Here is a 12236-nt window from a genome sequence, read left to right on the forward strand (position 1 = left end):
GTGGCCAGAAGAGCGGCTGCAGCTCATCAGTAACAGCGGCTCTGGGTGGCTCCTTAGGACCCCGTGTTACAGAGAGCAGAGGTGGCTAAGCAGATCCTCAGATGCACCATGAGGCTCCTCTGGTAGTGTCTTTTCTGCATTGGAGAGCAGAGCCCTTGGAAGTGAGTCTGCAGGGTTTTCATGGAAAAATGACCTGTAGGGGTGCATGTTGTGAAGAGAGGGTGTGTGTGTAGTGGCGCGGGGTGGAGAATTCATGCCAAGTCATTCCTCCGGGGACCTTGGACCCAGGAGAGAGCAGAAGTGACTGTGTGCACGTGCGTGTATATGGTATCTCTCTCAAGGCACAGCTCAAATAGTACCTCCTCCAGGAAGCCTTCCCCAGCACCCTGGCTAAATAAATACCTCCCTCTTCTGCTTTCAAAGTGTTTGTACCCTGCTGAGATCACTCATGCCACCCGTGACAGGTGCTCGGCAGCTACCGCTCCTAACAGTCTTTGGGCTCCTGTCTTCTCGTCAGCTCTCAGTGCCGGATGCTTTAAGTGCTGGGCTGTCGGCTGAGGAGAGTCATCTGAGCCTATCTGGCCTTCTATGCTGTCACTAAGTACCTGAAAAAACCTGACCGGTCACACTGTCCCTTGTAATGCTGTGAGCACCCATCGCATGCTCTGTGCCGATGAGGGCTCTGCGAGCCGGGACCACCACCTTCCAGCAGTCCTTCAGAACACAGACACCCGGCTTCACGCTGCGTGTGTGGAGCGGCGTGTTCTCAATCTTGTGTGCACTTCAGAATCATCTGGGGAGCTTTTGGAAAACCCAATACCCCACCCTGCCTCAGATGCACTACATCAGAGTCCCTGGGGGCCCAGCACGGGGATTTAAAAAAATCTGTCTAGATAAATCTCACGTGCTTCCTGACGTGAGAACCACTGACCTGCGTGCCCCATACAAGTCAAGGCGCCAGGACCCTCCCCGCACCCTGGAGACTCACTCGTCCTCCCTGCCTCCCGATTGCCGCCTATAGGGGTCGCTGCGGGACAGGTGGGCCAATTGGGACTATTCCTCAGGGCAAAATCCCGCCCCCAGCCCCAAGGACAGGCAGAGCCGCCGCGGTATAAATTAGCGTCTTTATTGGGAACACCTGAGCGAGCGTCCGCCGCCCGCTGGCCGTAGAAACAGACGACGTCCCTGTCGCACCGCACACCATGCCTCAGAGATAAATACAGCCCTGGGGGCTCCTGCTCTGGCAAAGCAACTCTTATTTACAGGAATAGATTACAAAAGTATTACAAAAAGTGGTCCTGAATCGGGCGGGGGGCAGGGGGATTCGGTCACACCGGTAGCGCTGGGGGCGGGAGCGCATCCCGTGGGCGGAGGGGACTAGGACGTGCGGAGGGCTCCTGAAAGGAAAGGCCACGCTCCCAGAAACGTCCCGGGCGTCCGCGGGTCCCCCGCCGGGGCGGAGGGGGAGTGGAGGAGCGAGCGCCTGGCCCGTCGAGGGTCAGCGCGGACCCACCGCGGAACACCGACCGGCCGTCGCGGCGGGTCTAGGGGGGAAACCGACTGTGTCCTTGCCCTGGGGGGCGGGGGCGGAAACACACCTCGGTCGTCCCGCCTCTCCCACCGCGGGAGGAGACGCTTTTAAAGCGCGGTGGGCGTTCGGGGGCGGTGGCTGCCATTTAAGCTCAGTCTTTTGGGCGCGAGTGACGCGAAGGGCAACCTCCCTCCGGCGGGTGTCCACTGGCGCTCTCCGACGCGACCGCCCCCCCTTCAGAGCACCTGGTAGATCGGGTTGGGGTTCGCACACGCGGGGCCCTGCGGGGCGCTGTCCGGGGATGGGGTGGGGGCGCCGCGCTCGCCCTCGCTGGGGGTGGCTGCCTCTGGCGGGCCCGGGGGCGACCCCGGCGGCGCGTCGGCGAGCAGGAGCGCGGGCGCGGCGGGGCTCTCGGTCGAGATGCGCTCCACGATGCTGGACAGGCAGTCGAGGCTCGACACGGCCGCACTCTTCCTGGGTTCTGCGCGGGCAGAAGCAGGGTGATGTGCAGGGAGGGGGGGGGGGGCGGAACACGTCTCCCACCCCCAGAGCCTAGGGGTGGAACCGAAGGCCTGCAAGAGTCCGGTGACCCGGCGGCGAAAGAGCGGGGCGGCAGGCGAGCGGGCTATGCTTAGTATTTCACTCCTGGCACCACCTCTTAGGATATAGGTGTGCGGGGGGCAGTGTAGGAGGTGCAGGGGCTCGGGGAAGGGTTTCTAGTTAGAGAGGAGCCAAGACAGCTCAAAAGTTGGGGTGGCGGTGGGGGGCGGGGGGTGGGAAGCAGGCGCGAGGCAGCGAAGCCGGGAATACGCACCGCTGGGCGCCTCGCCGTAGTAGGCGCCGTCGTAGCAGTTCCGCCGCCGGGCGCCGCTTGGGGGGCCGCTGTAGTCCATCTGCAAAAGGCGAGGGCTACCAAGACGGGCCAGCGGGACCGCGCACGGGCCCGAACGCCACTCCCAGGAGCCGCCCCCTCCCCAGTTTCTCGCCTCAGCCACGAGTTCCCGATCTGCCCCGACGTGCTACAGTAGTGGTAGGCGGGGGGTGGGCCAACCCGAGAGCGGACGGTCACCTAGGGGCACTCATCAGTTGTTTGGAGGTCGATGCTTGGAGAAAAAGCTTATCTGCACGTTGGCGCGGCAGTATTCTAAAGAGCCCCCAATCGGGCAGATCGCATCTGTGCCCCGTGCGCTCAAAGCACTACACCATCCCGGTGACACCTGCCTAGGGCATGGGGGCTACGCTCCGGCAAGATACCCTACCCGAGTCCCCTGGAGGGCCAGCTTCCCGGCCCTCAGAAACGCGTCCCAGACATCCCGAGCGCCGCCCTTACTTCCCCTCCGGCTCGGGGTCCCGGCTTTACCATGCCGTCGGAGCAGTTGGAGCGCGGGCTGGAAGCGTCCGAGTCGCCGCTGTAGTGCTCGCCGCCGCGGCCGGGGGGCAGGGGGCCCGGCGCGTAGAAGGCGGCGGCGCCAGGGGGCGCGGCGTCTTGGTCGCGCAGCAGCGCCTGCAGGCCCTCGATATAGCGGATGGCGTTGCGCAGGATCTCCACCTTGGGCAGCCGCTGGTTCGGATTGCTAGACGTGCAGCGTTTGAGCGTCTCGAAGGCCTCGTTGACTTTGCTCAGGCGGCGCCGCTCGCGCATGGTAGCGGCCTTGCGGCGGTCGGCGTTGGTGGTCTTGCGCTTGCAAGCTTTGCAGGCCCACAGCAGGCAGCGGCCGGCCTGGTGGTGCCCGCTGGGCGCGCGCACATGCTCGTCCTCGCGCGCGCCCGGGGCTGGGTGCGCGGCCGCGGGGAAGTGCGCGTGTTCCTCGGGCTTCAGGAGCGCGCCCACGTGCACGAGGCGCGGGTCCAGGTCCTCGAAGAAGCGCAGGTCCGGGGAGTCGAAACATGGGTCGTCATAGAAGTCGTCGGCTGTGGCAAAGGAACAGAGAGAGCCGTCGGGGCCCGTCAAGTCCACGTCGCGCAGCGGCGGCGACAGCAGCTCCATGTCCCGGCGGGAGGCGGCGCCGTCTTGGCCTTGCCCAACCCAAGCGGCAGGGGTCGCCCGGAACTTTCTGCCCTTCTGGAGCCCCGGAGGCGCGATGGCAAACTGCTGTGGTCTGAATGTCCACCAGACCGTGCTTCACCCCGCCCTGTTCCGTCCAGGCAGGAAAGCAGCGAAAGCGCCCTGAGGCTCCCCTGCCCCTAGCTTCGCGCCAGGCGCCCGGGGCTATTTATCCCACCGTAGTCTAAGCGCCCGGGATCCTGAACCAGCGAATGGGGGCGGGGGCGCCCGAGGCCAATGGGAACAGGGAGGGGCGGAGCTTGGGGTCCCCAGCGCGGCCGCAGGGGTGAGCAAGCGTCCCGCCCAACTCACCCCTCACCCCGCCCCGCTACGCTCCGAGGCGTGCACTCGGGCCCCTCCCTAGGAGCGGAGGGAAGCGGGGCTGGGAGCCCCACGCGCCTGCACTTGGCTCCCGGGCGCACCCTTTCCAAACCTCTCCGGCCCCGACTCCTCCTTTGTCTGCGGGAAACTCTGGCCGCGGGTGCTCACCTCCAAGCTGACTTTGAGCTGCCCCTGTCCCCTGATCTGTGAGAGACCCAAAGCAGCACGGGGACAGAAATCAGATTGAGAGAGGTTTAAAGAGAGGCTCTCGGACGATAGGCACAGACACGCTCAGAGCTGAGCTAGTGAGACCTTGAGAAATACACCTAAAGAGGCTGAGACACTCAGAAAGCCGAAAGCGGAGAGAAGCACGCAATGAGAGACACTGAGGCTCAGGGAGGCTCAGAGGACGAGCCCGAGACAAATTAGACGTGGCGGCAGTGCCATTCGACTCCTTCCTGTCCCGGGAGTGGCTGAGAGGGCCTCGGGGCCGGCCATCTTCCCTGGACTCTTAGGAACCTAGCTGCGTCTATAAAGGATTTGGGGGTCGCTGCTAAGGCGTCGTGCCAGTAACTCCAATCTCGGGCCGTGCCTCCGCTCAGAGGGAGGCAGGCCGACTCCGGGCCGTTTCAACCTGCGCGTGGCCTCCCGGTGTTCAGTGCCATGACCTGTGGTCTAGACCTAGATGTCTCTCCAGTTGGGAAGAAAATTCCATCTGCTCGGGATTTGCCTCCGTCCCCCACGCAGTGCAGCTCCAGGAAAGTGCATTGCAAAGCGGTGGGCTTGAGGATTCCGCCCCTGTCTAGCTGTGCGAGAGGAGTTTGCAGATCAAGGACCCAAGTTCAAGTCCACACTCCACCGTTTCCTAACTGTGATTACTGTGGAAATCACATCTCAGTTCCTGAGCCTCAGTCTCCCCACTTCCTTTATTTGGGGATGGTAAAAGCTCTCTCTTGGAGTGATTGTGGTGGTGCTGAGAATGTAAAGAGACAAGGGACTTGGAAGCACTCAAAGTGCAGGGCTCTGCCAGCAAGAGGGCTTGCTTCTTTCACAGATGCTCCCTGCTGGCTTCCCAGCTGTTGGCTGCCCCACCAAGCCCAGCCTGGGACCCATTCGGTGTCCAGGCTCAGTTTCTGTGAGGCTTTGACTTTGCCTCTTCCCAGTAGGCCTGCTGGAATGGTTGGGGACAAAAGAAGGAGGCAACCATGCCACAGGGTCCCTGGCTCTCCCCTCACCAGCACCATTCAGACCCCCACTCCCAAAGGGCCTTCCAGCCTCTTCCTGAATCTGCTTTCGTGCTTTCCCAGGCTAGAAATCTCCCCTGGACCAAACAAACCTCCTACCTGGGTCTCTCCTCCTGGACCCCAGGAGTCTAAGCAAGAATGATCATTGTTCTTGTTCCACTACCTTTTGAAGCTGTCCTAGCTTCTGGGCCCTGGGAAGCCTCCCTTCCCATCAAACCTGGAGGGCTCTCCTGGGGCTCTGCCTTCTCCATTTCTCTGCCATTAGTGGCAGTGCTCCAGGTCCTCCACCATTAAGTGCCCACCTCCTCCACTGCCCTCACTTATTTATCCAACACATATTTATGGAGCATCCACTCTAGGTTTTGGTCTAGGTTTTGGGAATGCAGCAGTAGTCTCACTATTCTTTCATTGTAGGGTAGAGTGATGGACAATGAACAAGTAAGGAAGTATATGATGTCAGGGGGTTATAAGTTCTGTGAAGGAAAAAAGGGGATAAAGGGTAAGGATGGTGACTCTTCACATGGATAGGAGGGAAGGCCTTTCTGGGCTGGTTATGTTTGAGCAGACACCTGAATGAAGGGACACCAGAGGCAGAAATCTGGGGCCAGATAGAGGGAAGCACATGTGCAAAGGTCCTGAGGCAGGACCATGTCCTGGCAAATTTAAAGTACTGCAAATAGGCTGGTGTGTCTGGAGCAGGGTGAGCCAAGGGCAGTGTGGTAGATGAGTTCAGGGAGAGGGGGCAGGGATTGTATTCCAAGATGGAAATGCATTGGAGAGTTTGAGCAGGAGAGAAGAATGTCACCATCTGATGTACAGTTTAACAGGAACTTGTTGGTTACTGGAAGGCAAGGGCAGAAGCAGGGAGACCAATTAGGCAGCTATTGTAGTAATCCAAGTGAGTAGTGATGGTGGCTTAGATCCGGATGGCAGCAGTGGAGATGGTGAAACTGGTTGAATTCCAGATAGATTGTGAAGATGAGCCAACAAGATTTACTCATGACGGATGTGCGCAGTGTGAGCAAGAGCAGAGTCCAGGATGGCTCCTGGAAGAGCGGAGTTGGAGGAGAGAAAGTTTGGGGGCAGTAGACCAAGAGTTCATGTTTGGACAAAATTTGAAGAGTGTATCAGATATTCAGGTGGAAACATGGAGTGGGCAGGAGGCTTTATGAGGCTGGAGTTCTGGGGGAGATCTGGATGTCAGGAAGATGCACCCGCTTTGCCTTTAAGACATCTCTCAAATCTCTCCATCCCAGAGTTACCATCCTGGACTAAACTGTCATCACTTCTGACCTGGATGACTACAATAACCTCCAGCTGCTCTCCTGACTTCCAGTATAATCTTGCTCCAGTACAATCCGCTCACTACACAGCAGCCTGAGCAAACATCTTAAAACATAAATGTTTCAAACTCTCCAACAGCTTCTCATTGCATGTAGGACTACACTCCTTTCTCCTTGCCCTGGCCTGTAAGGCCCTGTCTGATCTAACCTCAGCCCATTTCTCCAACTTCACCTGAAACCACTGTCCCCTCACTCCATTCCCGTTACCCTGACCTCCTTCCCTTTCTTCAACGCACTGACATGGCCTTGCCTCTGGGCCTGAGCTTGCTACTCTAACCTGAAAGCACTCTCTCCCTGGCTCTTTCCAAGACTGGCTCCTTGTCACATATTAGGTTTCAGCTTGAATGTTGCCTCTTCAGGATGTCTCCGACCATCCCCCCTGAGGGAGTTGTCCCTTTACTCTGGGTTACACCACCCTGCTCACATAGCACAGCCCCTCTTCAATTATCTTCCTTACTAGCTTGTTCATTACTGACATAGCCCCACAAAGGTAGGGACTTTTCCTTTACCACGGCATTTCCAGAAACCATCTCATGAACTGTCACATAGTAGGTACTTGACAAAAGCTGAATGAATGAATGGGCAACCTCAGGCCCATTGGATCTCTGGGCCTATATATGAACTTTTAAGAATGTGCCATTAATGAAGACGGTGGTATTTTTCTCAAAATTGGATGGTCACATACACGATGACACAGCTGCTCTGACACAATCCCCCTTCTCTGGCAAGGCTCAGGCCGTCTGCCTGGTCCATGCTCCCCACGATGGGCAATTACACGAGATTGTAATGGTATACTAGAGAAAGATCTGGCGCTTATTGTAATCTGGAGTCTCCTCATCTGACACACTCATGGTAAGGAAAGTGAATGATTGTTATGTTAGTGATTTGGATTGAAACAAATATTACTGTCTGCTAGTTCAAGCCTCAGTAGAATGTCCACTACAGAGGAGACATTCAATAAATATTTGTTGGATGAATGAATGAATTGGTTAGCTGGAGATTACCCTGAGATTTCTAGATGAGCCCTGCAAACTACTTATCCATGCAAATCTAGATTTTTCTCAAACTCGAGCAAACAAAACAAAATACAGAAATAAATTGAATGCTGAGACTGAAGTGATTACCACTTTGCTTTTTGTGTCTTGTGTTCATAAAAACAGCCCGAGGGATGATGACATCAGGGTGCCTGTACAATAAGTAACTGTGATATGTTTGAATTTAGCAGACACATTTAATATTTTATCACTCTTGGCTTATAAAACTAAACTGCCTTGACAGTGTTAAACTTGATTTCTTCCATAATTAGGAAGAGCTGTTTTAAAACGCACACATGATAGTGGTAAAACGCCATTTTTACGTCAGGCTTCCAAGTGGGATTCTGTTGGCCGCAATACTTTTGCTGCTTAAAAAAAGTTTGAAAAGCACTGAACTCCGTGACCTGTATAGACCTCCCGGGCCTGGGCGCCACGCTCACCTTCCTCACCCGCCTGGTTGTGCCACCACATCTCTGGAGAGAGGTTTGTCAACACTGTCGTTGCATCCTGCTGCCCAAAGAGCAGGGAGAAGTGTGTCTGCCCTGGGACCTGGTGTCCGTTACTCCTAGTGCGGGGTGACTGGGGGGGAAGAAGCTAAGTTTGGAAGCTGAAGGGGCTTACATGGAGGGGTCTGGTGAAGGGCTCCCCTCGGGGACCAGAGTGCTGGACTTGTGCTGAGAGCAGCCGCTGGCCATGGGCTGAGGGACCCCTGTGGGGCGCTGTGCCCTGGCCTCTCTTCCCCTAACTCAGGGCTGAGCTGAACTCCCGGGCTGGTGGCCTATGTGATCTGGGGCGCTTGGTTCTCCCGTCTTCACAATGAGGGGCTTCTGTGGAGGGAGGACTCTCGGGGCTTCCCCCTCCTCCCTCCACCCTTTGCAGTCTTCCCGACTTAGCTCCCTGGATTGGCCTGCCCAGGGGCTATAAATGGAGACCCGGCCTCTGGGCAGGAATGTGGCCGGGCTGGGCCTAGCCGCACTGCACCCTCAGGGAGCGGCCGGCCCCAGCGCTCCCGAGGCCTTTAGATATATATATAGCCTCTGGAAACCCAATCCAGCCTGCACCTGCCCCCTTCCCCAAGCACCCCTGTCCCTGCCCAGGCCGGGCTGCAGTTGCTGCCCTCAGGCTGGCACAGGCTGCGTCTCTGGCCAGGCTTGGGGGAGGGGTTGGCGCCGGTGGAGGGTGAAAGCATGATAAGGCCGAGGGGACAAGGGCCAGCTCGGGTCCCCAGGCTTTCCCCTTCCTGTTCCTGGATCCACCCTGAGTGCAGCCCTCTATCCCCTGCCAGGCTTGTTTCCGGGGAAAGCCCGAAACTGCTCACGGCACGGATGCGGGGCCTGCCCTGGTCAGGAGGGATTGCGATGCTGCAGGGGTATAGACATGGCCCAGATTCAGGGCCAGGGGCCCAGAGGGTCTCCACAGAAGGCCACACTTCCTACATGGGGGTACTCGCCAGCCTCCCACATGTAAGCCGGATTTGGGAGTCTGGTAGATGAACCAGGAGTTGAAGAACGGGGATCCACTTGAACCTCCCCACAGGAAGGGGGACGTGAACGGGTAGACCACAAGTGGCAGGTACACGTCCCACCTGGCGTGCAGGGGTGGGCCGTGGGGTGGCGGGTGCACTGTGGCCGGGCATGCCACTGCCACTCCTCTAGTCTGAGATTCATTTATTCAACAAATACTTACTCAGCGCATATTCTCTGCCAGATGCTAGGAATATGGCAGGGAGCAAAACAGACAAAATGCCCTGCCCTTGTGGTGCTGACATTCTAGCAGGGTGAGACAGATAATACACAATAAAAGTTATATGTAAATTATATCGCATGTTAGAGGGTGGTACATGCTGCAGAAAAATATGAAAAGCAGAGTGGGGTGAGCAGGATTGGGGTGGCAGGGCAGGGCCAGTGCAGGATTAAACAGTGTTCAGGTTGAGAAGGTGACATTTGAGCAAAAAGTTAAAAGAGATTTGGGAGTGAGCCACGTGGACGTTTAGGGAAAAGTGTTACAGAAAAAGAGAACAAATCATTATTGAACACCTACTCTGGGACAGTCACGTCTGCCAGGAGTAGGGGATTCCGTGGGGGACAAGACAGGCAGGGCCTCAACATCTGGTGCTCTGTGGGTGGCTGGGGCGTGGCGGGTGGCATATAGTATGTGGATAGGGTTTGATGGATAGTTTTCAATCACAGGGTGTGAGGTGAGCATGGGTGTGTCGGGAACGCAGGGGCAGGTGCGCAGTGCATTTCGTACAGAGAGAGAAGGGGGGATAGGGTGTGCCTGACGTGAGTTAGGCCCTGCGGGAGGAAAAATTGCCCCTTTCCACCCCTCTCACCTGCTCTGCACGGCTTTTCCACCTCCCCGGCCCCAGCGTCCCATCCACCTCCTGAGCTCTTTCTCAGGCACTGGGGAGCCTGGTGAGCAAACCTGGCAGGAGTTGAGATTGTGCAGACTGAGGCAGGGAAAGCCAAGGCCCAATTTAAGAACCAGCTGAGGTCTGGCTTCTGGAAAGACCTATGGATTTCATTCATCCAAGCTTTCTCCGTCGTGTTCATTATTTATGCAATTGAAGCCTTTTCTTGGTGTCAGGTGAGCACAGGGGACTTTGCAGATTCCTGGGATCCGAAATACAAATTCACTGTACTTTACCAAACGAGCTACAAATAATGTGACACTAGCTTAATGACTAGAGGTGTCGATGGAGGCAGGGTTCACCAACGTGCTAACTGTCCTTCTCTCCCAGGCTTTAGGCCCTCGGGACAAGTTCACCACCTACACTGAATAAGGCATTAAAAAAAAAAAGTGAGTTTACTGGTAGCGTGAGGGATTTAAATCGGCATAAGAAATAATATTACCCAGGTATAGTATCTCCCCAAAAAGCACATTGTAAGATGATGCTGATGCGGGCAGGTGGATGAATGAGGCCCCTTGGAGCCGCTTTCTACTTGATGCACAGAGCTATTTGTGAGAAGGCTGAGGATTCTTCTCTCTGTCTTCTCTGCCTATGATGCTCCACAGAAGATTGCGTCAAGGGTCCAGGGTCTGGGCCTAGAACTGAGCTGACAGAAACCTTTCCTTGGAAGGACAATTTCCGTCCATCCACACACCTCTATGTCCTTTTGTTTCACAGACATGTGCACCACATAAACTGGCTATCTCACACACTGTGTATATTTCACATACCGTATACACCTCTCACATATTGTACAGATCACCTGGCATGCACGCCTTGGTAACCGCATGCTCTGAGTACACACCACAACCCATGAACGCCTCACACACTGTACATTTCTCACATCGCGTATACTTCATACATGATATAAACCTCACACTCCATGTACACCCCACACACTGTACACTTCATGTACACCTTAAACTCTGAGTATTCCACACAGAGTATACTCACACACTGTGTATACCTCACACACTGTGTGTACCTTTCACATCATGCACACATCACATACTGTACATACGTCACCCTCCATTATACCTTACGCCCCGGGGATACTTCTTCACATATCGAGTATACCTCACAAACCATGTATACCTCACACTTTCTACACTTCTCATTCATGTACATATCCCATTGTGTAAAACTTATAAACAGTGTATACCTCACATACATCTCATCCACCATTTATACCCCACATACCATGTATACTACATACAATTATATCTCACACAGAACATACTTTCCACACTGTGTCCCTCTCTCACATCATGTACACCTTTTTAAAAAACAATTTTGCTGCACACAGAACTAATCTATATATATTGTTCTGCTTGTTCTGCAACTTGCCTTTTCTCTTTTTAAAAATTTTTTAAAAAGTAATTATTTTATTTCTCTCCCCTTCCCCCCCCCACCCCCGATGTCTGCTCTCCGTGTCCATTCACTGTGTGTTCTTCTGCGTCTGCTTTGTATTATCCGGGGGCACTGGGAAACTGCATCTCTTTTTTATTACGTCATCTTGCTGCATCAGCTTTCCCTGTGTGCGGCACCACTCCTGGGCGGGCTGTGATTTTTTCACATGGGGCAGCTCTCCTTGTGGAGTGCACTTCCTGTGCATTGGGCACCCCTACGTGGGGGCGCCTCTGCGTGGCATGGCACTCCTTGAGTGCGGCAGCACTGTGCGTGGGCCAGCTCACCCCATGGGTCAGGAGGCCCTGGGGATTGAACCCTGGGCCCTCCATATGGTAGATGGACGCTCTATCAGGTGAGCCACATCTGCTTCCTCATGTACACTTCACACACTTTATGCACCACACACCATGCACCCCCATACTCCATGTATACCTTGCACATGTGTATGTATATATACTTTACACACTGATTTTACCTCACCTAACCTTCACACACCTGTACACACTACACACGGTGTTCCACACTGCTTATACTCTATTTCAGGTTTAGCCACACCTTGGTCCTGATTTGAACACTTGCCCCCACCGAAGTCCCTGGACATCCCCCACCCTGCCAGGAAGAAGTTTGGGCACTAAGTGGGGCGTATTGGTTGTGGCATCCACATCTTCTTTGCAGTATCTGGTTTGAACTTTTTAAGCTGAATCTTCCTGCCTCGCTGGGGGCCAGGCCTGTGACTACATTTATACCCCACATACCATGTATACTACATACATGGAGGGAGGGAGGAGCAGCTCTGGGGCTGAGGAGGGCGAATGACGGGGGGCCTGGTGACAGGGACAGGCGTGTGGTGGGATCCGGTG

General features: G+C 55.6%; 1 protein-coding gene across 1 annotated transcript; it reads right to left on the reverse strand.

The window, feature by feature from the left end:
• Positions 1-1111: 1111 nt before the first annotated feature.
• MYOD1 (myogenic differentiation 1) lies at positions 1112-3724 on the reverse strand. Its single transcript, XM_058306403.1, has 3 exons — positions 2892-3724; positions 2346-2424; positions 1112-2012 (listed from the first exon to the last, which is right to left on the reverse strand). The coding sequence occupies exons 1-3, from the start codon at positions 3516-3518 to the stop codon at positions 1768-1770; spliced, it is 951 nt and encodes a 316-aa protein (XP_058162386.1). The 5' UTR covers positions 3519-3724; the 3' UTR covers positions 1112-1767.
• Positions 3725-12236: the final 8512 nt, after the last annotated feature.

Source organism: Dasypus novemcinctus, chromosome 10 (assembly GCF_030445035.2).
Source record: "Dasypus novemcinctus isolate mDasNov1 chromosome 10, mDasNov1.1.hap2, whole genome shotgun sequence".
NCBI lineage: Eukaryota > Metazoa > Chordata > Mammalia > Cingulata > Dasypodidae > Dasypus > Dasypus novemcinctus.